The sequence below is a fragment of the Pleurodeles waltl genome, chromosome 12, assembly GCF_031143425.1.
Source record: "Pleurodeles waltl isolate 20211129_DDA chromosome 12, aPleWal1.hap1.20221129, whole genome shotgun sequence".
NCBI lineage: Eukaryota > Metazoa > Chordata > Amphibia > Caudata > Salamandridae > Pleurodeles > Pleurodeles waltl.
Genome location: NC_090451.1, coordinates 162,417,122 through 162,441,456, shown reverse-complemented (window position 1 = coordinate 162,441,456; position 24,335 = coordinate 162,417,122). Strand labels below are relative to the sequence as shown.

General features: G+C 41.4%; 1 protein-coding gene across 1 annotated transcript in view; it reads right to left on the bottom strand.

Moving 5' to 3' along the window:
• Positions 1-404: 404 nt before the first annotated feature.
• The window catches only part of CDH13 (cadherin 13), a 2,224,354-nt gene continuing 2,200,423 nt past the window's right edge, over positions 405-24,335 (bottom strand). Inside the window, exon 14 of the mRNA XM_069215815.1 lies at positions 405-9,133. Within this exon, the coding sequence (XP_069071916.1) occupies positions 9,126-9,133 (8 nt within the window). The 3' untranslated portion in view covers positions 405-9,125. The remainder of the gene's footprint in view (positions 9,134-24,335) is intronic.

Here is a 24,335-nt window from a genome sequence, read left to right as displayed (position 1 = left end):
ATGGAGCATGAGGTTGAAAAAAGCTGGTAAAACATCCCCCCATTTCTTCACCGGGAGAGACTGCACATCATCCGATGCCTCTAGTAATGCCTGAAACCATGCCCAGCGTCGGTTTATATCCTAAAAGGTTCTTGCTATGTGTCTCTTTCCTTCTTGTAAGTAAGGTGGCACAATTGCAATAGGCAGCGAATGTTTGCCCATAAGAATTATACATCACATCCGGTGTTTCACTTATATTTTTTCTGGGCTGTTAGACGAAGCCTCACCAATTCTCTTCAAATAACACTCCGAAAAGTAAACAGTTGTCCAAAGAGTAGAAAAGTAAGCACACGTTGTTTATTTTAATAATAGCCTTTTTGTGGCAGAATTATTAACTGAAAGATGTTGGAGTCCAGACAGAAAGATAAAAGTCCAGACATTCTTTATTTGAGCATTTCACAAATAAATTACAAGTTTCTTTGCAACCACATCATAAATCAAAACGCTTATTTACACTTCAGAAACAGCAAGCAATTCAGCAACGAGGGCCCACATGAACAATTAATTGGACCCAGGACTGAGCAGTGCCAGGAAAATGATCTAACCTACTAAACTTCGGTGGACCTGCAGATCAAGAAAATCGAATGGGCTGATGACAATTTTTCGAGATGGACCACCTAATCGGACGCATATGTTTTAACAGTAGGTTGCTCCATCCATTTGTTGCTGCGATAGCGCGCTGTCTCCACTTGATAACCCTCAGACTGACTTTTACTGCTCATTCGGCATTTTGGATGAGGAATGAACTACACCATGGTCAATCAACGCATTGACAACTTCTGGCATGGGGCAGGTAAGATGATGTTTAAAGATACAGCTATACATTTTGAATTCCCAATTGTGCCAACCTGCCGAAAAAAACAACATATGAAAATGTACACAAATATGGGCATAGACGTCTGATTTTTATAATGAAGAGACATACATATGGAAACATTTTGGTATATGTCCGATAGTAAATAATGCACTCAACAGCTTTTTTCCTAAATTTAGGAAAAACCCAAACTATCCATTTATTTACTACGCATGTAATTTTCAGATTTTAACTCATTCGATTCTTTTTATGCAGGAGGGATCTGTTGTTACAAAGAATCAAGTCAATAATAGTGCATTTACTTGTGAACTGTTGTGTATCGCGTAATAGAAACATTAATGACAACATTTTTGACTGGTGTTCGAACATTGTAAAATAGCTCTAGAGATCGGATTTGCATCCACAGCTGTGTTAATTTAATGATAAAAGCATTCACAGCTGTGTTAATTTACTGATAAAAGCATCACTCATTTGCATGTGTATTACGAAGATTACAGAACTGTGAGAAGATACACAGAAGAGAACGAGATGCAATATGGATGAGTGTAACACATAAGGAACTAAGCATACTGCATATGAAAGACAGAGGAAATCATTGTAATTATTCACACTATAAATGTTTGCATATAAGCAATACCGCATGATTTTTAGCAAAGCGTGGTCATTTGTTATATGTATAGCAATTTATATTGTTTCTGTATGTGCCGTACATCAGAGTCCAGAGAACCAGTTTTGCCTCTAGTATCAAAGTTTATATAATAAAAATATTGGGAGTTGGTGGTTGAAACCTATGACTATAATGTTCCTATTAATTTAGAAAGAGATTCTTTATTACGAAGAATTCTAGGACTTATCCACTTTGTAAGATGTTCTGGTTGCCAAGGAATCTGCTGAAACTATGTTAATTTTATATTAAACGTTGTGTCCAGCCATCAAAAATAAAGGAGAAAGGGATTTTCCTAAATTTGGGAAAACTTTGTAACTACATGAAATTCACAAATTACATAAAAATACATGTTATTAAGTGAAACAGTGCAAGATAGGAACAATAGACGCTTTCCTGTTTTTTTCACGTTATTCTGTGCTCCCTTGATAGGCTTTTTATCAGAATATCTTATTTGTGTGATGTTGTGCAAATGGCTCATTTCTGACATTTTGCATAAAAATTGTAACAGAGGCTGGAATTTCTGCATGATTACAGTGGTGCAAAGGAAATTTCACCTGGCCTTAGCTTGTACTGAAGAAAACTAAAGTTGTGCCACAAACTATGGGGCTGATTTAAGAAAAGTGGTGCTGCAGCCAGTGCAGAGCCACTTTTCTTGCACACCTTAGCGCCCCCCCCAACACCAATGTGTGTGCACCGTATCTAAGATACGGTGCACCATGGCGGTAGTTAGGGGAACTAAAGTCAACATTTTTTACGCTAGTTCGGAGCTATACAGGATTAGCGTAAAAATTGTGACGCTAATTCTGCAAAGACCCATTGTAAACATTGGTGTGCATCCTTTTAACGCCTGCTCTGAGCAGGCGTTAAAAGTACCAGGAAAAAATGATGCAAAGAAATATCTTTGTTTTCTTTGTTCCATTTTTTCAGCCCCCCTTATGGGGGAACGCTCACTTTGCAAACAGTATGCCTAGCAGAGGCATAATGTAGTGCAAAGGGTTACAAAGTAGTGCAATGCATGCATTGCGCCACTTTCTAAATTTGGTGCAGTGATTTTAGCCTTGTTGGGCCACATTAGCGTAAAGAATTGACGCTAATGTGGCACAAGGAGGCACAAGAATCTCTTGAATCTGCCCCTATGTGTGATACTGAAAGTCTCCTATATCTAGAGCAATCACAGACTGAATTTAAGATTAGTAGAGTCAAATTATTCATGGTCATAAAATCTGGTGTAAATACCAAATGCTTATTTCTAATTCTCTGTTGTTAGAAAGTACTACAGTGCATGGTGCTTTGATGGGGATCCACCCAATACGTGGGCTATTCTTGAGACATAATGTGCTTTTTAGACATATCACCAGCAGGAGGCTTAGGTTTGTCCTGACCCAATATAGTGAATTCAGTAGCAGATATGAGCATGGGTTTGTTATCTTCTGTGCCAAATGCTTTAAATATAAACATCTGCTATTCTTTAAGTTTGTCTACAGATAGGCCATCATTATATGCCATCATGTTTAAGTGAAATCTTCTATTAAAGGTTGTAAGCAGAAGCCAGGAAAGTGGTGAAAATAAGCTTTCATATACTGGGAAGAGAAATCTGCCCTTCCCCACAAACTAGCGCCTTTGAACATTCTATGGATGCCTAATAGTAATTCACCCAGGGCGCCCTAGACTAAGATGCAGGAGACTGTCTGTGAAAATGTAAGGTACTTTCCCTGAGTCCCTTAGCACCCCCCTACTGCCACCATGTGTGTGCTGTTTTTAAAATACTGCGCACCATGACGAAGGTAGGGGTCAATAGAGTAATTTTCAACGACTATTGATGTACTCCACAGGAGTAGCACCAAACTGTTGGCGCTACTCCTGCAGAGTACATAGGGGCCCATTCTAAAGAATGGAAGCCCCCTTTTAACACCTGCTCTTGACCAGGCGTTAAAAGTGACGTAATAAATGGCGCAAGAAAATCCCATAGATTTCCTTGCACCATTTTATCGGCTCCCCTAATGTGGGAACACCCCCTTTGCACGCATTATGCCTGGCGCAGGTATAGCGTAGCGCAAAGGGTTACAGGGTGGCGCAATGCGTGCATTGCGCCACCATGTAAATACGGTGCAGGGATTTGGCCCTAAGTATCATAAATAAGAAATATTTTTAAGAGGTGGTTACAGCACTAATTAAAGGCAAACTGTTATAGTGCTGTCTGCAGTCTACCAGATTGCATGAAGCTCAGCTGAAAGTGTTTCTGTAACCTATTTCTTCTCTCTGCTTTTGTGTGTACTCTTAAAATCTTACAGGACTGAAATAATATTGTATAGTTAATATTAGAAACCACACATTGTCTCCAGAAAATTACATCTTTAGATTTTTATTGAGCACCTGTGTTAATGTTTCCCATGTCCCTACCTGAGCAGCCCATCCAGTAGAGGTTGTTTCCGTTCTTGGACTTGTAGTCCCATTTATACAGCAGACAATCTCGACTACAGGTCCCAGAGAGAAAAGTAAAACAAAAATCTGTACACACTGGCATGGACCCGGTAATCATAGAAGGGGTCTGTGAGTAATGATATCTGTGTAGTTATATTTGATTCTGCGGTGAATTTTGATTAATAATTACAAAGAGTCAAATATATACCACCTGTCAATGAAATTATAAAATGTAGAAGAGGAGCTGCAATAGTGTTGTGTTAGTGACGAATAACGAAACAAGTGTACACTTATAAACAAATCGAAATTGAGTTCTACACATGGTGGCTTTCCTGCAAGTCTGGCAGGGATCCCTTTCTCGGAGAGACTGACATTGACAGCATCTTTCAAAGTCACAGAACAGTTTAACTTGGAGTCAGGTGAAATTTAAAGAAATATGTTGCAGTAACAACGTTCGTTTTATGTACTCTTTATCTGGCTTGTTGTCGCTCCGCTTATGCTTTAATGTCAGCACTATAGAGAGTTTAGAATAATATTAAGGTGCAAACCAATAGTCCCGAAATATAAAAGTTTGCAGTTTAATGGTTACTTTGTGCTAAATTGATGGAAATAATTAATAATCCACACACGAGGGATCTTAGATGCACAATAATAATAAATTAATTGATGCACACACATCTTGCAACATCATCACAATGGAGAGTTTTACTAATTTCTCTTGCTCTTGGTGGGGGCCTGGAACTATTCTGCTGAGTTCGGAAAAAAAGGTTAATTAGCACTGTGAAAATAGTATCAAGGCCTGGAAATGCCCAAGGGGAAAGACATTTTAAAATCAAATTTTAAAAACAACCTCTAAAACAAGCAACTTTTGTTGACAGTCTTATTTTACATTTACCAAAATGTTGCTCCTGACAGTGCGTTTGTTACAAATCATGAAAGCACAGCAAAAAAAAAAATATACTAACAGGCTAATTGGCTATGCAAATCAATGTTTGGTGCAACTTCGGTGAACACTGAAATAACTTTTGAACTTCTAGTTTTCTAAGAACATATTTCTAAACAACAATCGTGGTGTGAAAAGTACAGTTTTATTTTTACAACATTGACTCCATCTACAGTTTATAGTTGCTTTAACGTTTTAAGTGCTTTAATGGTCAGTTATTTTTGTTTCCGTTTCTGAGATGCTTCCCTTTGACCACATTCGCTTGCCTTGCCCACATTCAGTAGCTAGAACTAAACTCTTCTGCAAAAAATTGGTGCGAGCCATGTTTAATTTAAAGTTTATGAACAGAATGGTTAAGTCGTCACCGCCATAGGGGATTCATGAACGTTACATGCTCCCACAGTAAAAAACATTCAAGGTCATATTCTTTGTGTTGGTAAAGGTTTAGGCACACTGATATCTTTAAATGAAAGTTTAAGTTTGTGTGAGCACGCGTTGGTGTCTGTGTGTACGTGCATTTAGAAAAAAATAATTTCATACTGAACGGACCTACGCATGTTTTCACCAACACAATGATAGACAGGTGAAATTCACTTTTACCACTGGACAGTTCAAAGTTCAAACTCCATATGTCACTGGAAAGAGACATCCACATTGTGCTCTCATTGTGCCTCAGGGATATAGAATCACCGACTTGATAATGGTGTTTGCCTCCAAGGATATACCTTATAAAAGTTAGGGGTGGCTGGAACTCACAGAGTTACACTCCGTGGAATTCCACAAAGTAACACGAAAACTGTGAGATTCAACGCAGTTCCACAAACAGGCGGAAATAGGTATTTTGCACTTCTGTTGCTGATTTTTAGCATTGGGAGCTCATTCTGCACTGAAAAGTCAGCACAAACAGCACCACGTGGTGCACTAGAGGGTGATGCTTCTCGAGATGAATTTGCTGCTGCTCAAGTAGATTTTCTACTTGAGTGGCAGCTTTCTCACCGGCAATGGTTGCAACAGCCTACGACTGCCCACGTTTGAGAAATCTTGCAACCAAAAAGTTGAGCTAAGGGACGCTAAATCTCATTTGTGCTTGCAAACTTACCATTTCTGATCCACGAATAAAAACAGAGTGGCTAAAATTCCACCAACTCTGCCAGCAGAGCATAATTTTTCACCCACCCCTAATCAAAGTCTCCCACAACAGGTGATAAATTGCAGGACGTGTCTATATTTTGTAACTAGTTTTATGACTGAGAACATTTCATTGGAGTCTGCCCTGCTACTCTGAGACAGTTAGGGCTCCCTCAGGGATTTCAATAGATGTAATTGGCATGTTCCATAAAGTATTGCAAGTTCTGAAGGTCAAACACTGTGAACACCTTTTTGCCAATGGATTCCCCACACAGCTAGTTAATAATGATTCTCTCAATGTTTTACTATTGATGCTCCATAATGGCATCCTTGCAACAGATCGGTCAGAGGAATCCATGCTCCCCGAGTAAAAGATCTATTGCCTCCAACATCGTATAGTCCGCAATTCTGATTGCGGGCATATGATGTCACTCAACAAATAACTAGAAGAGAATGAGTAGGGTTCTGGTATCATTATGTAGGTGGACATGATAAATTCTAGTATGGAATATTGTAGCTCTTAACACCCATATCTTTGCAAGCCTGAATTTAGCTAATTCTTTTGCAGACACATATAAATGTAATACACTTTTTCTCTCAAATTCACCAATCACAGCCAAAACTGAGCTTCTGTAAGCTCCAGGACCATTTGCACCACCAAGTTTTCTAAACTTGCTTAGTAGTCTATAATACATGCATGAGTTATCAATAACATTTAAAATCTCAGCTGTTACTCAATTTGTTGAGCTTCTCCATTAAAACACCTATGTATCTAGCACAACCTTAAACCAAACGTCCCTCTCATCTTGCTGAACATGCTAACCGGCCCTTTTATATGATGTGACAAGTGCTTATAACAGCTCAAGTTCCTTGTGACCCTGTTGTGGGTTTTATCAAGTATAAATGGCAATAGTAGACTTTAGATGCAATTGATGATGTCTTGTTTAATAATCTGTGTCAGTTCTTATTATTCATAAGTGCAGTTCAAATATTTTCAATGCTCTGAAGTACTGGAAACAATGTCCAAGAGATCTGAGTTACAAAAATGGAATTAGGGAAACCTGTACTAATTTTTCTTACAGAACAATGAATTTGCATTATGGACCTGAGCACATCATAGCCTAGTTAGCACTCTGTAAAATGTGAGCTGCATTGCTTCAGAGGAGCACTGTGCTCCGGGTCTTCTTTTAAAGGCAAATTGAATGCAATATATCCAAATAGGATCAGCACTTCCGTGAGCAACCAGGTAATGTCCTTTGGCAAGAATAGATCTTAAGTGGAGGTTTTTGGGAGAGAAAAAAATGTATTTGTACATTTTAATAGTAAGACATCTACTGTAATGGTATGAAAGAAGGATTCAAACCTACAAAGTTTAATTCACTTTTCTGTGAAAGGTCTAAAAAGACTGTTATATTAAACAACATAAAATTTCTTATTGATAATGTTGATTTTTGTTTTCATCTTTCCAACTGACATTTTTCGTAACACGCATAGGGCAATTGTTTTGAGACAACGTTTGAAAGAACACTGACAGAGTGCAAAGTATTGGAAGCTGTGGGTTTTGAACTGGGCTGGATACATTGTATGTATCTAGGTTCATAGTTGGGGATATACTCTACTTCACTGAAAGAAACATGCTGTGAGTGTAATTTTAAAAGACAACAGGTAGTAATTAGTGTGCACTATAGGTTTACCAATACAGCACACAAACGTTGTGAATTTTATTTTATTTTGTATGAGTGGGAAGCTCAGGGAACATACTTTTAATTATTTTAACTTTAAATGGTTCATTTATTTATACATTTTTGTGGTGGAATAAAGAAATACTAATTGACAAATGGTAGTATGTGATTGTCTGGACACAAAACTATTTATCACCAGCGGGAAAAAATATAGGACATTTTACTGGTTACAAAAGTAGCAACTTAAAATAAAAGACATATTATCAATTACCAGTTCCTTGATGCAACTGGAATTGCTGTAGCAATTCATTTTCCCTATACTAACCCACATGCTACCAACTAGATTCAGCAGAACCCATTTGCAAATGGTTATTTAGGCATTTCACGAAAGCCACCTGGATATTCTTTCACTATTGATGTGCAGGGAATGTGAGAAATGTGAACAATACCTACTTGTCACATCCACAGCAATACCTTTTATAGAAGCAGATATCCTCTTGTGTTCTACTGCTAGTAGCTCAGGCTAGATATGCACAATATGGGTCAAACACCTAGAGCTCAACACACGTTATTTATCTGCCGCCTCATTTGTCAGGCAAAGATTTTAGTGATTGGAATGTTTCATGACTGGTGAAGAACACAAAGCCATTCAAACAATCCAATTCTGACTGGATTTTTAGGCAGAAATCTTGCACTGTCAAAAAGCAAGCTCAAATAGTGTAAACATTTCCTTACTTCACTATACTAAATTCCATGGATTTCAAATGTGTTGGCACTGTATTAACTCTGCTTAGCTCTCTGGTCATACATTTAGCATATTCTTTCGGGGCTAAGCACATCTCGTTTTCCATTCTGATGTTCCCATGATGCAGTGGGAGAATAATATTTTACATATATTAATTAGAAGGGTATAATAGTATTTCTATAGAATTATTTTATTCACCCTGGCAGAAAATACATAACAGAACAATTGTTAACTCAGGCAATTTTTGTGAGTTCCTCTGCAAATATATGTACATTTCTGTGTAAGTGTGCATAAATATATGTATATATAGTCAATATACATACAAAGGAACACACGCACACACATTGAAACCGAGAAAACATTGTAAATGTTGTAATTAGTAACATTTCAACCGATACAAAAAATATAGTTTCACTTCTGCATTCTGCTTCCAGAAGGTCGCGTTCAATGCCATGTCCCTTAATATTCCATAAAAATTGCATCGTCAAGAGGAATCCACTAATAAAAGAACTGATGCTGTCAAAGATTGGAGTACAGTTTGATAGGCTAAGTGGGGTTGCAAATTAAACGGGGTCTGGAGCAATCGCGGCCTAGTTGTGGAGCAACTGTAAACTGCGATCTTCCAATGTGACCATTTTCTCATTTCTTGTTGCAACTTGGTAGGCAGCTTCAAATGTCAGGCGCGCTCACAGACCTGAGTGGTAAAAAACATAGGAAGTTGATAAGTATTCAACAATGATTTCTGAAACACAATATGAAAACCTCTTTCAGAGAGGAGTTGTTTAAAAAACTGTAGAAAGACACACTGTTGTAAATTACTTGTACCAAAATCATCTAAAAACGTTTATGTTAATTAAAAAACTTTAGGGCATAATATGTAAAGCTGTTTGTGGCCTTTAAAATTCATTTAGAACTGCTAGCTATTCACAAAAGTTGGTCTGCCAGTCATGAATCAATTTACTTTCAAGTAATATTTGCAGTTAAAACACACAATAGAGTGATTGGCTAGTTTAAGGCATGGTTCACCTTCAAAGTTTGCAGATGCCTACAGGTAAGTCAGTTGGTAAGTATACACAAACTTCTCTATAACATGTACAATTCTTTGAGTCGGGCTGCCACTGTGAGTACAGTGGTACTGTGGATCGCCATACTCAAATTCACACCCAATGTTTTAAATAGAAGAAGCAGGACCACACAGTACATGAAAATGTTTTCTTACAAAATGTCATGTAGACAGAGAATGTATTTTAGTATGCTAGTGCCGAAAAAGGCAAAGCATTAGTATGTCATTTTTGCATAATTAAATATACACGATAATAGTATTCTATAGGCAATTAAAGACACTTCGGCAGCTTTATTAAAAATCATCCATGATTTGCATTTTTTTATTTCTTTGTTTAGATCTCTGCTGTGGTTTGTGGCCTTGTATACAGGCTCAGTCACTGGTTGATCCACCTTAAAAATTATAGGGCCTTCAGTTTTATTACCACCCTTGCTTTTGTGGGTCTGTTTTGGCGAGATATCAGAACACTAACTTGCCAATGAAAAATGTATACATTTCTAAAATATAAATTCTTTATCTTGAATGTCTTCTGATTCACAAATATATCATTTTGAATACAATAACAACATTCTTGGAATAATGGAACAGAAGGGAGTCCTTCTGACAAAGACTAATGTGCCTGGAGAGACCCTTCAAAATTGGCAGAACATAGCATTCCATAGAAAAAACAAAAGAAATGGAAGACAGAATTAGTAAATGACAAGACTTTTGGCATATGGGTGTTGACAATCCCCGGAAAAGCATCTTTAGCAATGAAGAAAAAACTAAATCTGATGCTTCACATAGGCATAGGGTGAGCAACACATGTAAAAAAACAAAACATTTTTTTTTTCTTCCCTCTGGGAAATATTTGGCTTCTTGTAAGGGACTTAGGAGGATACTTTCTGACTTTAGGAAACATCAAGTCATTTACTATTTTGTCGAAAAGTTTCTGTGTGGTTTGAAGTGAAGCAAAACACATTCACCAGAACAACATTGACATCATTTTGTACCACTGGCTTGGAATTACCAAACCAATGACATATGTGGATGATTCTTTAGAAGGCTGGGCATAACCACTTTAGACTGCTCAAAATTTGACACACAAAATAACTTGCCTCAGGGTTGATTTTTTCCAATACCTAAAATGACCTAACGCAACTTTAAGATACAGGATAATCGTGAAGTTGTTTCCTTAATGGTGGAAACTTGGTGCTAGGAAGACATGGCTTCGGCAAGATCCTGGCTGCCTTTTCCAATTGCAAGGATAAACTGAGCCTTCGCAAAATGGGTTCCATGGGTGTACCGCAAATACAAATGTTACTGTGAGTGGTCATTGGAACTGAAGAACTGCCCTGATGTTTTAACAAAAATTAAGAGAAAGACAATATGTTTGTTTTTTTAAATCCAGAACCTAAACCTCCCTGTTAAGCGCAGGTGAATCTCAGAAGCCAATGTGGTAGATAAGATGTGAAATACAGCTTAAATGTTTTGACTTTGGATAATGCAGACATCTTTACTAGATGAACACAATGGATTAGGTGTTCTAGCAAATTGCTTTTGAGCATCTGGTGCTGTAAAATGAATATGTTCAGCTGTGGCGCACAATCCAGCAATGAAGCTTTAACACCCTTTTTTGCCGAATCTAGTTATTTACAGCTCAATTACAAATCAAGTAGGTAGAAAGGTAGAAAATATAAGGCGTACAGCACAATCCTGAAGCATGGAGAAGTGGTTGCCTCTCCTACCCTCTAACTTGAGCTGTCTTACAGCTCATATTATAAGTCCCAGTGTTCCTGTGTCAGCACAGGCACTGAAGAGAGTCAAATATTATTAGTGATATTGTTGCCAACACAGTCCATATCTTGCAGGCTTGGCTATGTTGGCGCATTATACATAAAATTGTGTTACTTAAGTGAAACCTTGTGATAGTTATCTAGGCTTGGAGATGCCAAAAATGATGCTTGTAGTCTGGAATATTGAGCAGGAAATATTGCGATACCATAATATAAATATATATATATATATATACACACATACATACCCACACACACATATACATATTCAAGGTACATATATGTGGTGTTAGATATAGAAACTCTATAGTACTTTCGTGTATGTTTTGGCTACAATATTAGGGTATGACGACATTCCATATCCAGTATTCTGGACCCCTCCCAAAAATGAAACAACATTCCTGGTTGATTCCAAACAAGTTATTTTACATCTTTAATTTTTATTAAGTCCAAAGAAAAGATTCTTTACTGTAGTAAACCTTACATTTAACTGTGAGATAGCATACTTTTATTAAAAATATCCCTATGACCTGGATGTATACGAAACTCTTAATTCTACCTCTTTTACTTATTTTTCCATTTCCCATTGCTTTTTTGATGGAATGTGATAATAATAATTTTACTTGCAGATGGTTAATATTTTCACCGTTGTATCAAACATTGCAATAGTGTTTTAGATGGAAATTGCAAAAATATAATTTGGGATCCATATTTCCTAATGACATCAGTAACTCCATTTGCAGACACATTTGATTTAGAGTTTTGGCTTCCAATGTGAATCTTCCCCAGAATGCCAACGTTACATCTTGCATAGCTTTCATTTCACATAACCTGTCATTTTGGTTTGCAAAACCAAAGTCTACACACATTTGAAAAGGGCTGGTGAAAATATCATTGCAGATGGACCTTAGAGTTTTCCACTTACAGGTGTAAATGTAAAGTCTTGCACTCTGACTAGTGACTGCTAATTTCATTTAAGTTACACGCTTGGATGTCAGTCCTTCCAATAATACCAGTAGTAGTGTGAATGGCATATAACAATCTTTGCCTGCAGTTTACATCCAGAGTGGACTATTTTTTCTGCCCCTTGGTCCTTACCAGTCTTTTAATTGCTGATGAGGGGCTCTCAGAAGGGCAGGGAGTAGAAACTATAAAAAGTGAACTGGGCTCTAAAAGGGTCCAGCCACTGATCTTATAAAGCTTAAGAACAGGGGGAGCGAGGGTAGTGCCTGAGGCACAGAAGCAAGAGCTAGTAGCTAATTCTTCTGGCTGCCTTTCATTTATGTCCTTGATAGGCTGCCCATGGATTACTTCCTAGTTTTCCAACAATACCATAACTCTGCAGGACAAGTGCACTCCTTTTCGACCGTTCTGTAAATTTTGTCATTCAGTTGTCTTTCATAGTCCCATTCAGAGCATGTTGCCAAAGGTTTACCATTTCATAACAATGTAAATAGCAGGACTTTCTATTACCTTAACATTACTTATTTAATCAGGCTAGGAAACATTAGGACTCAGTTAGTCCTCCCTATATTTGAACCTAGGATCAACACAAGGCAAACAAATTATTTCACCTGCTACGCTATAGGGTGGCAAGACATCCTATGGACACAAATAGTTTGCCACTTCTTTGGAATGTGTTAACATACAAGCATTTCAGTCATGCATCCATATTAAAGTTTAACTTTAAAGTTAGATTTATGAAAATAAAGAATACTTTTATGACCATTGTTGGAAATGGCCCTTTTTGCAGGGACATTCCCAGTCTTTTTGCCTCCTGCCTCCTATGTTTTCTGACCTGTTGTTGTTGGCTTTTGAACTCTGAGCACTTTACCACTGTTAACCAGTGCTAAAGTGAATATGCTCTCTGTGTAAATTGTATGTAATTGGTTTATCCATGATTGGCATATTTGATTTACTAGTAAGTCCCTAGTGAAGTGCACTAGAGGTGCCAGGGCCTGTATATCAAATGCTACTAGTGGGCCTGCAGCACTGGTTGTGCCACCCACAAAAGTAGCTCTGTAATCATGTCTCAGACCTGCCACTGCAGTGTGTGTGTGCAGTTTTAACTGTAAATTCGACTTGGCAAGTGTACCCACTTGCCAGGCCCAAACCTAACCTTTTCTTACATGTAAGGCACCCCTAAGGTAGGCCCTAGGTAGCCCAAGGGCAGGGTGCAGTGTATGGTTAAGATATGACATATAGTAATGTGTTTTATATGTCCTGACAGTGAAATATTGCTAAATTCGTTTTTCACTGTTGCAAGGCCTGTCCCCCCTTATAGGTTAACATGGGGGCTACCTTTAAATCTGGTTAAAGTGTAGATTCCCTTTGGGAGCGGATGGAAATGTGGAGTTTGGGGTCCCTGAGCTCACAATTTAAAAATGCATCTTAGTAAAGTTGATTTTAAGATTGTGTGTTTGAAAGTGAGCATTTTCTTGCTTATACCATTTCTGTGACTCTGCCGGTTTGTGGATTCCATGTCTGGGTCAGTTTGACAGTTGGGCTGGTTGCACCTCTCACTAGACAGTGACACAAAGGGAGCTGGGGTGTAGTCTGCATTTCTTGATGAGCCATCTGTGCTAGGAGGGAGGGGAGGAGTGGTCACTCACACCTGAAAGGGCTGTGCCTACCCTCACACAATGCAGTCTCCAACCCCCTGGTAAGTGTCTGGGACCTGGTCTGGGCAAGGCAGGATTTCACATTCAAAAGAGACTTTACTTTGAAGTAGGCCTACTTCAAAGGAGAAATTGGGCATAAGAAGGGCACCCAAAACCACAGAATTAGATCACTTCTGGAACCAAGAGGAACCTCTGCCTGGAGAAGAGCTGAATAGCTGAGGAAGAAGAGCTGCCCTTCCTCTGACTGTGCTTTGTGGAGCTATCCTGCAGTTGCTGCTTCTGCCAGAGTAAGAGGGCAAAGACTGGACTTTGTGTGCCTTCCATCTTGAGAAGAAATCTCCAAGGGCTTGATCTAGAACTTGCCTCCTGTTGTTAGAAGTCTCAGGGACAGCAAAGACTTCTCTCTGCCAGCACCTGGAGTCTCTGGAGAGACTCCTACTCTGCCCTGTGGTGCCCATCCAGTTCCTGGGACCCTGAAAGGAGAAGCTGGCAGCCTAAAGACAAGGAAATCCATGCAAAGAGCGCCGTACGGGGAAAAGATTGACGCAAATCCGATCTGCGGCTGAAAAAACGACACCCCGCTGGCTCCGCAGCTGAGAAACAATGCTCGCAGGAAACACGACCGAAGAATCGATGCATGGAGCAGGAGAAACGACGTGCAGCATTGCTGACGGAGGCTGGGAGATCACAACCTGCGCTGCGGGGTTTTCGGATCACTGTGCAGCTGGATTTCTGACTCACATACTGCTGTGCGGAGTTATTTTTGAAGCACACCTGCCTGTGCTGAGTTATTTTTGACACGCACCAGGTACATTTTCATGCTAGCAGCGCGAGTGTGTGTTTAAAACTACTTAAAAACTCTTTTTGCATTTTTATTGATAGTTTGACTTGTGTATTGTGGATTTTTGTTGTTTTGGTCTTGTTTTGTTTAGATAAATATTTCCTATTTTTCTAAACTGGTGTTGTGTCATTTTGTAGTGCTTTCATTAAGTTACTGTGTGTGTTGGTACAAATATTTTACACCTAGCACTCTGAAGTTAAGCCTACTGCTCTGCCAACCTACCAAGGGAGTAAACAGAGTTTAGCTGAGGGTGATTCTCTTTTACCCTGACTAGAGTGATGGTCCTTGCTTGAACAGGGGGTAACCTGACTGTCAACCAAATACCCCATTTCTAACAACCATGTAGCGATGAACACAGAGTTTTGAAAGGAATAGGTCTGCAACATGGTGATGTTTTCACTGAACCGCTTAAAGTTGTGAACAGTTATGTATTTCACTAATCATCTAAGATAATTGCTGGTGCCCTTGGTAGTGTCTGTATTGCACTCCACAGAGACTCCTTCTAGATACCACAGTGTCACCTTTACATGCGGTGTGTCTAATTTTGCTTGCACTCTATGAGACAGGTATGTAAAAGATTAATTCAATCCACAATTGAAGGCTCTAGTCATTGATCTTACATCTCAAGTTAAAATGTCTTTTCATTTAGATCTGTGTTAATTTCTGATCAATATGTTTTTTCAGGACATATTAGTTATGCTTTTAACAATATAAGTACCATCTTTTATATAGCCTCTGTTTCTTCTGACATTGTTTTTGAGTAATTCATTTTCTCTCAGAGTATTCACCAATGTTACTTCAGGGCCACCTTTAGGGTAAGTGACTGGTGAGGACGCAGTGGGTGCCGACCTGAAAAAGGGGGCGGGGGAAAGCACTGTGTTTAGTAATAACTTAAGATTCAAAAGCACCATCGGCAGAGTTCCTTACTGTCCAGCTTTCAGACAGCAATAAAATTGTCAAGATAACTCTTGTGATTAACATTCCTGCTAGAGAAAGAGCTCATGCTTTGTTTAGTAGCAGTTTTGGCTGCCATAAAGTAGCACAGAGGGTTAACATACCTGCTGTAAAGAACAGATATGTATTTTATGTGGATAGTTGAGTGGATTTGTAAAGCCAGCCTTTACCAGTGCTTTAAAACAAATTAAATGTTATGCGAGAGAGGGGCAATGGACAGAAGGGGAGGCACTTTTGTCGGGTGGTACTGAGGAAATCAGAGGAGGTGGACCAAAAAAGATTGTTGCACTAGGCTCCACCAGAGATAAAGCCGGCCCTGTGTTGCAGTAAATATCGGAAACGCTAAAGCAATGCCAATGTTTGCAACATATGAAGCTTCTTTCCGGCTGTCTCCATACCAACATGCTTTTGCAAATATTACAGACAGGAATTCACCTCACTATTGATGAGGTTCTGCATTACTAATCTCAGTAGAGAACCTTAAGCGTTTACCACTACTTGAAATGCAGTTTGTGCCTCCTGTTTTGGATCCTAATATGTGTTTAATGTTTGAGCATTCCTAGGATTCACTCATGCAGTAGAGAGACTAGACATTCATTCTCTTTTGTTAATTGGATAGATATTTATTTTTATTTTTTACGTAATGCCTTCACCAGTTTTATATCTTGGAATCTCTAGTTTATTTCTTTGCAAAAAGGTCCCATTCATTTATTTTGCCTTTGATCTTTTGAGAAATTTAAGAGAGAATGTTCTATTTGTCCATTTTTAAAATACCAATGAAATAATCTTTAATAATCGTATTGGTAAAGAAAGTTCACTTTCAGGGTACTCTGTAATGCACAACCTCTATAAACATTTCTAGGTGAGAAGGTGACTTTGTAAGTGGGCAAACCTCGTCCTTGTATGCGACTTTTGTCAAGACACAACATGACCAGTTGCCGATACATTTAACACGTAATCATCTTTTACACTATTTTTATGTGTGCAGTTGGCGCTTAGTACTTTTTGGCACTATTTCTATATATAAACTTAAAAAATTGGTTATACTAACTGGATGTTTATCATTTTGGTGTCAATGTATTAATTAAAATAATCTAAAAATAATTAAATTAAACAGGATCAAGACCTATATAACGTTGAAACGTGTTGGGTGGTAGAAGCACTGATTGTGAAATGACAATTGAAGGCTGAAATAAGTACCCTCCTGGAGTGCGATGATTTACTTTGTTGAAAGAAATCAATAGGAGTTTTGGTCACTAACTCCTTCATCGGCACCGGCAGCAAAAGCGCGCGATTTTCAATGCAGCCCTTTGGTGATTAATATATATATATATATATATATGTGTATATATATATATATATATATATATACACACACACATATATACACACACACATCTCCACCAGCAACACCTCCTTTAATTCCTTTGGCGCTGGACCTCTGTCAATGTCAGTGTACTGATCACCATAACCCCTTTTAATCCTGTATGACAGCAAGCAGGAAAACAGATGAAACGCGCGCTCCCAGTGAGCAGGAGCAGTTTTCCTGCTCCTGCTAGCTGGTAGCTGACTTACAGTTTGCTCTTGCTTGGCAGGAGCTGTCAAACCTTCTACCAAGTGAGAGCAAATTGCGATCTACCAAGGGTGGACACCTCAGTAGATAGGGAGCTGGCCTTGGGAGGTGGCAGTCCACAGGGCCATTAGTAGCTTCAGAAGGGGGGCCAATGCACCCACCCTCCTTTCTGTTTCAAGGCCAGGGCCGGGGAGGTGGTGGTCCCTGGGGATGGAAACAGCCGAAGAGGGGATTGGCATGGCCTCCCTCCCCCTTTCCTTTATATTTATGGCCCCAGGAAGGTGGCAGTCCACGGGGTCCTCAAGAGCTAAGGAAGGGGTTCTGTGCAGCCCTCCCCCTCCAATTTCATTTGCAAACCCCGGGGAGGTGGGTGTCCCCAGGCTCCCTCAAGTTTGAGGAGGAGGGGCATGCGCTCCCAACTCCCAAATTAGTACAGACTGGCATGCCCCCGGGACCTAGCCCATTTGGGGGGCTTAAGGAAAACAAGCGTGGGATCCCTGACTTGTTTTTTTTCTTTCCTTTTTTTTTTTTTTCTAAATTGTGGCCTGGCTCCTCCATGATTTTGCAGCAAAAGTGAGAGAAGAAACTTTTTTGCTCCTCCCCTCTCCCGCCCTCCCTTGCAGGGTCCCTGAGGGACCCCAGAACCTGGGCTAGGGATGTCAGGGTATTTCTACCCTGCCTTCTTTCCTTTATTTTTAAGGTTTTTTGGGGGGATTCGGCTGAGTGTGAATTCCAATATGGCTGCCAACACTTTGGGGGTCATTCTGACTTTGGCGGGCGGCGGAGGCCGCCCGCCAAAGTACCGCCGTCAGAATACCGCTGCGCGGTCAAAAGACCGCCGCGGTAATTCTGAGTTTCCCGCTGGGCTGGCGGGCGACATTCATTTTTTCACTGTTGCAAGGCCTATCTCTATCATAGGTTAACATGGAGACTACCTTCAACTATCTTTTAAGTGCCGTTTCCCTTTGGGAACAGATAGAGATGTGGGGTTTAGGGTGTCTGAACTCACAATTTAAAAATTCATCTTTTGGTAAAGTTGTTTTTTATATTGTCAGTTTGAAAATGCCACTTGTAGAAAGTGGGCATTTTCTTGCTTAAACCATTCCGTGACTCTGCCTGCTTGTCTATTCCGTGTCTGGGTCAGACTGACAGTTTGGCTATTTGTGATTCTCCTCTAGACAGCATTTGGTGAAGGGCTGTCTGGGATAGTGAGGAGAGAGAAGTGGTCACTTGCATCTGAATGGGCTATGCCTGCCCTCACACAATACAGTCTCTGACCCACTGGTATGTGTCTGGAGCCAGGCCTGGGTAAGGCAGGATCTTGTGAACAACAGAGACTTTCCTTTTAAGTTTGCCAACTTCAAAGGCAGAGAGGGGTATAAGTAGTAGACCCAAAACCCCAGATTTCTAGATCACTTGAAGGATTGAAGAGGAGCCTCTGCCAGAGACAGAGCTGAAGGAGAAGAGCTGCCCCAGCCTGTGACTGTGCTTTGTTGAGCTATCCTACAGTTGCTGCTTCTGCCTGAGAAAGGAGACAAAGACGGGACTTTGTGGTATATTGCTTGAGAGGTATCACCACGGGCTTGGGCCCGCAAAGACTTCCTGTACCAGCACCTGAACTCTCTGCTGAGACTCCTACCCTGTCATGTGGTGCCTAATCTCATCCCTGGGCCCCTGAAAGGAGAAACTGGTGAGAAACCAAGAAGAACCAAGAAGAGCCAAGTGTAATGACTTCAGACAACTCCGGTCTGATGCCACTGCCGAATTCCACAATGCCGCCTGCCACTATGGTCCTTGCTTGATTGCAATGATCTCGCAGGCCTGATGCCGCCACAGCCTGGTTCAAGTCCACAACTTCGTGAGTCCTTAAGTGCTGTGTCACCAATATCCGTGACATCCGAATTCGCTGCACCACACTGTGACCGCTAGATATCAACCCCCCCGGAAGTGCGTAGATCCAATGCTTCACACTGATGCTGCCTCACCAACACAGGTCCACCGCAAGGAGCCGCCGCCTTGCACAGATGCCTCTGCTCCTTCACTCCGCAGCACTGGAACCAACGCCACACCAGATCCTGCAACACCTCGACCCCCGACTCCGTGCACATTGTTGTTTCCTCAATTACATAAGGTACTGTACCTGGGGGTCCATGTGAGCCTGTGACTAGTGCCATTAGCGTTAGATTGTTGGGAACGACTCCATCATGGCGCCATGATATCTCCAAATCAAAGCACTTGTGTTTCTAAGAGCTACACTGAAGTTTAATATCTTTAAACATTCAAAACCTTGCTTGTGTATGTTGGATTTATGTCATTTTAGTTTACTCAGATGCATATAGGCTATTTTTCTATCCTGGTGTTGTGTCCAGTTTGGAATGTTTTAACTGTATTACTGTGTGTGTTGGTTCAAACACTTTACACATTGCCTCTGAGGTAAGCCTGACTGCTTGTGCCAAGCTACCAAAGGGGTGAGCAGGGGTTATCCATTGCTGTGACTAGAGTGAGGGTCCCTGCGTGGACAGAGGGCAAACTGACTGCCAACCAGAGACCCCATTTCTAACAACAGCTGCTAAAGTCTGCGTCTAAACAGCATCACAGAATATAATCACAGAGAATTGCCTCAATGTGTGAACGTTGTTGCTGTTGTGGTCTGCGTGCAAAGCGCAAGTCGCATCAAACCACTCAGTCGATCTCTGTGTCTGCTGCAGAGGTCTTGCAGTTTAATGCATTTCCTATGGAAGTTGATGAGTGAGCCGCAAATGACAGATTCCAATCCGAGCAAGACAGAGAGAGGATTACTGCACCTGCTGCAAAGACCTGTTTCATGTTGCAGGTTGGATGTACTGATTTCGGAACCAGGTAGTACATTCTTTGATGCATAAAATAAACTAAAAGAACGCTTACCTACAGATATTTGCTTGGGGCTCACCTAGGATACGAGGACAGGAACCTTCAGCCATGTAAAGGCTCACAGATGTTATAACTCTATGACGGTCCAGTGATCCACGAGACTGCTTGAGCCGACCTGGATATGCGAGGAGTATGTCCAGTGGTCACGGGGTGCCAAGGATATAGATAAATGGGGGAAGGAACCATTATGGTTCAATCCGTACCGCAAGTAACCAGTGTGTGCAAGTGGGTATTTGTGCGCAGAGACTTTTGTATATTGTGCATAGCATAGACTGCTACACTGGCCACGAGGGGCCTCACCTGCGCGTGCCCCTGCCCATGGTCAGAAGCACTGCTAATGTCTGCCGACCTACCCTGCATCAGCCCTGCAATGGCCCAGTATCTTGCCATGAGCACCTGGCTCTGCAAATGAGGATGACGTCGCCCGCAGACTGCTAAGGGCGTCATCAAGCTCATCCAGGCTTGGGATCAGGGCCTCCCCTGCGGGTGTCTTTGCTTGCCGACTGTGCCTCCAGCCACAAACCCATCTATGGCCCTGGAGAGCCGCACAACTTCTCCCTGAGCACCATTTGCCACTACGGTGCTGGCCAGATGATCAACCTTGCTAGCTGCGAGGAGGAGAGGAGCGATGCTCATGTTGCCACCACCCTCTGCGCCAGTAAGATAAAGCGAAAATACACCCCAGACCAACTAGTATGCCTGGATGAAAGTAACTGCACATGCAGCAATGACACTTATGCCCAAGTCAACTGCAATGTGGTGGTGCAGCAGCACCCGTCGCGCATTCCGCTTCCCATAATTCAGGAAGTGAAATGCACGATGGGGCTGTACATTGGGGCCCCTGCACTGCCCATGCCAAGTGCCTGGACAGTGCTGAGCCCCCAGGGGCCCCCATTACGCCAGCCTTTCCATGATGGTGTTAACCACCATGGACAGGCTGGTGGATTACAACCGCCAGGACCACCAGGCTGCAGGCTGGCGGCAGCCTGTCAGTGTCGGCGGTTGGACCGTGGCATAATGTGGCAGTCTGACGGCCACCATAACCCTGGCCATAATGACCCAGAAAATCTTTCAGCTTCTGGCTGGGCACTGGATGAGGTCTAAGGTTATACCGCTGTGATCAGGTGGGGCCTCTTCCTCCTGAGCCACCGATGGTGGTCATTCCTGAGAATTGGACAAGTTCAGGTGAGCACCACGGTTATCTCCTCCCTCAACCTGTTGCTCTAGTCCACCCCCACTGACTCCCACTGAGGATCATGCTGTTCTGGTCCTTTACTTGACGGTTCCAGGAATGTGGCTTCCAGAACCATGAAAGGTTTTGCAATACCCGCTATGACCCTTTCTGCACTGCACCACAGTGCCAGTCACCCCAGTGATGGTCCACACTCCCGGTTCATTGGACCTGCGAAACTTCCTTCCGGTTTCTATCAGTGCCTTCACCATGGAGCCTTATACATATATCATACCAGTTGGTTGCGGCCCCTGTGTCGTTTGAGATCATTGGTGCATGATATTGGAAATACCTCTTACCCATCTTCGATCTTCGTAATCCGGGGTTGATTTGAGTCAGTCATGGGTGGTCGGGTTGTAAGCCGTGAGCAATGTTGAATCCGCTGTCGACAGTCGTTTGATCGTGCTGGTAGTCTTGCGCATGCCCCTTGTTCCTCTTCCTCTCGGGCCACTCCTGCAGATGGATGGAAAATGGTTTAGTTTCCTGCAGTTAGGTGATGATGTTCCTTGTGCTGGGCAGGTCTTTGGTGGATGTTCCTCTCTTTCACAGTATTCGCATTACCCTCCTCATGCATTCAGTGCATATGCAGGGGGCTTCCTTCTTGGACGTTGCACCTGTACTGTGTCCGCCCTTTCCACCTTCACCACTGGGGTCTTCTCAGGCATTTGCATGATCGGCAAGTCCATTTCCGCTGCTCATGCATTCGAGCCATTAAAACGTCCTCCAAACTGATATTGGGTTGTATCAAGATGAGGACCCTCAGTGTCTTACCTCTACAACCTTGAATTATTTGCGCCCGTATCTCCTTTGTCATCTTCTGTGAATGTGCTTGCAAGTTCCCTTATCTGGGCATAGAACTGATCAATGAACTCTCCGTCCCTCTGTTGTGCTTGATGAAGTTTGAGCCTCTCAAAGTCTGGGTTGAGTCAAAGTGGGCATTGACCCTAGTCATCTACTTTGCCTGAGCTGGGGAGACGTTTAAACAGCATATGCATCTTGTTGCCCCCAAAGTGCAGTAGAAGTGACCTTTTGACTGCTCCACCACGTGCACGGGTTGCTACGAAGTAGTTCTCCAGCCTGCCAAACCAAATATTTCACTGGAGGGAACAGTCACTAGGTCTGCTAGTTCACTGAAGGGCAGAAGTGCCGACCATATCATGTTGCTGTGGTGCTGGCATTTGGTATTCTGCACGTGCTTGAACATCTGCCATACTGCTTTCGGTGAATGCCTTTCCCCAGCAGTCTGTAGGTCCATGTGTAAGTTGTTCTTTTCGAGTATTACTTTTATTTTTATTCTTTCATTTTTTTTCTTTTTTTCTCAGTGGCACAGGTGCAGACTACCAAGGGAGCAGTACCTGTTAAGGCCCTGCTCCCTGCTGGACCGGTGGGCGTAAACACTTTTTCTGGGGAACTCAAAATTGGACTGGCCAGGTTCAGGCCGTGTGGCCTGATGGCCGCCCACCAATTCCATGATGAGAGCCTTTGTGTGTTAGTTTTGAACATAGTTGAGGAGGGATATAATGACTCTGTGATGGTCACAAGACTGCCTGGGCCAACGCGGATATGTGAAGGGCATGTTGGGTGGTCATGTGGTGCAAGGAATATAAATAAATGTGGGGGAAGGGACTCCCGTGGTTCATTCCGCACCACAAGTAACCAGTGTGGTTATTTCTGCACAGAGGCCTTTGTATATGGCGCATGACATAGACTGCTACAACAGCTAACAAGAGGCACTGTCCCCGAGGGTCAAAGACCCTGGTTTACTCACTGCGATTTTCACAATTAGCAGGCAAATTAAAATAGAGTGCTCTTTTTGATGCTCTGAGTCAACTGGTTGCTCACAGCTGTATGTATGGGTGCCCCAGCATAGTGGGTTAGCCTTGTGGAGCATGTTTGTGGTCTCAGAGGTTTGAACCTTTAACACCAAGCTTCATGTAAAGGGTGCTCCTTCAAAAAAACAGAAACCTTCACTGCTGTCATGGATGGATTAGAACTGGTTTCGATGGGTTCTCTTTTAAATGGCTTCAGACACAGCCTTTGTGTAGTGGTGACCGTCGCAGCAAGGCCTCCTTCTTATTCACCTGTATTGGCCAGAGGCGGATATTTCCTCCTTTATTGGCACTCCTGATCACTACATTTGATTTGGCCTGGGATATCTTGATTAAAACATCATATGCTGCTTTCTTAGCATCGAATTTGACTTGCCTTTGGCAATTTGTAGTTTAAATCTCTTGTATTACTAGGTCTGAAAAACAATCTCTCTCTCTCTATATATATATCTATATCTATATATATATATATATAGATATATATATATATATATATATATATATAGAGAGAGAGAGAGTATATATATATATATATATATATATATATATATATATATATATATATATATATATAGAGAGAGAGAGAGAGAGCGATACACATTTACCTGCACGTAACTAGTAACTACTTACCAACACTTAACTACACTTACCTGCAAAACACTTACATTTTTGTTGTAAAGGCAAGAGTGGTAAAGGCATATGTGTGTTAAGATATTTTGTGGTAACTCATATGCATTGTAATGGATACGTGGTAAAGGTATAGCATGGCAACGACTTCAGTCTTGTAAGTAGAATACTTGAGGACCCTGAAAAATTAATCACAACTCTGTGAAAAGGCTGTTGAACATAACCAAGGTGGTAGGATAGGGATTTAAAGGGCAGTCCCTGTAAGAGCGCCCTGCTGGCAGGATGGAAAATTGACAGTTACACAAGACAGAAAATGCTAAAGGTCAACTAACCTCAGCATTGAGTTCACTGTTTTTAAATAAGGTTAAGAGTAGTTAAGGTTGATGACATAGCTTGGCCTCTGTTAGAAATGGGGTCTTTGGTTGACAGTCAGGTTACCCCTTGTTCAAGCAAGGACCCTCGCTCTAGTCAG